The sequence below is a fragment of the Coregonus clupeaformis genome, chromosome 35 (genome assembly GCF_020615455.1).
Source record: "Coregonus clupeaformis isolate EN_2021a chromosome 35, ASM2061545v1, whole genome shotgun sequence".
NCBI classification, from domain to species: Eukaryota; Metazoa; Chordata; class Actinopteri; order Salmoniformes; family Salmonidae; genus Coregonus; species Coregonus clupeaformis.
In genome coordinates this window covers 21,063,302-21,065,801 of record NC_059226.1, presented here as the reverse complement: position 1 = coordinate 21,065,801, position 2,500 = coordinate 21,063,302, and the positions used below count along the sequence as shown (strand labels likewise).

The window sequence follows — 2,500 nt, the reverse complement described above, 5'->3', positions numbered from 1 at the left end:
CTGTCTGGGTTCAGGCCTGTCCCAGGAAACCTCACCTTGTTTCCCAGCAGCATCAGGACCACATCCTGCTGGGCGTAATCATAGATCTCAGTCAGCCAGGCCTGGGGTGGAGACAACAAAGAGAGGAGAGTCATGATAATGAGACACTCAGGATACAGAGACAGAGAGGAGAGACACTCAGGATACAGAGACAGAGGAGAGACACTCAGGATAGAGACAGAGGAGGAGAGACACTCAGGATACAGAGACAGAGGAGAGACACTCAGGATACAGAGACAGAGGAGAGACACTCAGGATACAGAGACAGAGGAGGAGAGACACTCAGGATACAGAGACAGAGGAGGAGAGACACTCAGGATACAGAGACAGAGGAGAGACACTCAGGATACAGAGACAGATGAGAGACACTCAGGATACAGAGACAGAGGAGGAGAGACACTCAGGATACAGAGACAGAGGAGGAGAGACACTCAGGATACAGAAACAGAGGAGGAGAGACACTCAGGATACAGAGACAGAGGAGGAGAGACACTCAGGATACAGAGACAGAGGAGGAGAGACACTCAGGATACAGAGACAGAGGAGGAGAGACACTCAGGATACAGAGACAGAGGAGGAGAGACACTCAGGATACAGAGACAGAGGAGGAGAGACACTCAGGATACAGAGACAGAGGAGGAGAGACACTCAGGATACAGAGACAGAGGAGGAGAGACACTCAGGATACAGAGACAGAGGAGGAGAGACACTCAGGATACAGAGACAGAGGAGGAGAGACACTCAGGATACAGAGACAGAGGAGGAGAGACACTCAGGATACAGAGACAGAGGATGAGAGACACTCAGGATACAGAGACAGAGGAGGAGAGACACTCAGGATACAGAGACAGAGGAGAGACACTCAGGATACAGAGACAGAGGAGAGACACTCAGGATACAGAGACAGAGGAGAGACACTCAGGATACAGAGACAGAGGAGAGACACTCAGGATACAGAGACAGAGGAGAGACACTCAGGATACAGAGACAGAGGAGAGACACTCAGGATACAGAGACAGAGGAGAGACACTCAGGATACAGAGACAGAGGAGAGACATAGATGAGACAAAGGAGAGCGACAGACAGACAGTCAGAGGAAAAGCAAGGACAAGTATGGAAGAAGAGACGCTCATGAGAAGGAGACAAAGAGGAGTCAGACAGAGACATATTGTCTGAGGACATACAAGGAGGGAGAGGGAATCCAATAAGAGATAGGACAAAGGAAGAACCGAGATGCTGTTGCAGCTGACAGATAAAAAAAGAGGTAAAGAAGAGGCACATAGCAGAGATATTGAATGAAAATGACGGCCAGCACTTGCAAATAAAGTAATGTCTTGAGATCAATTATATCAGCAGAACGACTGGAGACTGCAGATATAATAAATGTAAAGAAATAACCTTATTTGCGACTGTTGGCCATCTTTCTAATTACTCCTGGGGTACAGCACCCACAGACATATTTACATATCTTTGTAAGAGTTGAGCACACTAGTCTTCACACACAGAAAGATATGCAGAAAGGTTAAGAAATCTAAAGCAAGGTTCAAGCAAGGGCAAGGGCAGAGAGAAGGTCATCCGTCTGACAGTGAGAGAGAGATAGAGAGAGAGAGATTATTATCTATTTCACTTGCTTTGGAAATGTAAAAATATGTTTCCCGTGCCACTAAAGCCCCTTAAAGTGAAATTAAAATAGAATTGAGAGAGAGAAAGAAAGTGAGAGAGAGATAGAGGGAGAGAGACAGAGGGAGAGAGGCAGAGAGAGACAGAGGGAGAGAGACAGAGACAGACGGAGAGAGAGAGACAGACGGAGAGAGACAGAGGGAGAGAGACAGAGGGAGAGAGACAGAGAGACAGAGAGACAGACGGAGAGAGACAGAAAGACAGAGGGAGAGAGACAGAGAGACAGAGGGAGAGAGAGACATAGATACAGAGGGAGAGAGACATAGATACAGAGGGAGAGAGACAGAGAGACAGAGGGAGTGAGACAGAGGGAGAGAGACAGAGAGAGAGACAGAGACACAGACAGAGAGAGACAGAAAGACAGAGGGAGAGAGACTGAGAGACAGAGGGAGTGAGACAGAGGGAGAGAGACAGAGAGACAGAGGGAGTGAGACAGAGGGAGAGAGACCGAGAGACAGAGGGAGAGAGACAGAGAGACAGAGGGAGTGAGACAGAGGGAGAGAGACTGAAAGACAGAGGGAGTGAGAAAGAGGGAGTGAGACAGAGGGAGTGAGACAGAGGGAGAGAGACAGAGAGACAGAGGGAGTGAGACAGAGGGAGAGAGAAAGAGAGACAGAGGGAGTGAGACAGAGGGAGAGAGACAGAGAGACAGAGGGAGTGACAGAGAGAGAGAGAGAGAGACAGATGGAGAGAGACAGAGGGAGAGAGAGAGAGAGAGAGAGAGAGAGAGAGAGACAGATAGAGAGAGAGAGACAGAGAGAGAGAGAGACAGAGAGACAGA

General features: G+C 48.8%; 1 protein-coding gene across 1 annotated transcript in view; it reads right to left on the bottom strand.

Moving 5' to 3' along the window:
- Nucleotides 1–2,500, bottom strand: part of LOC121550172 (ras-related protein Rab-26-like) — a 127,218-nt gene that overhangs the window by 12,668 nt on the left and 112,050 nt on the right. Inside the window, exon 6 of the mRNA XM_045210912.1 lies at nucleotides 36–101. Coding sequence (XP_045066847.1) covers nucleotides 36–101 — 66 coding nt within the window. The remainder of the gene's footprint in view (nucleotides 1–35; nucleotides 102–2,500) is intronic.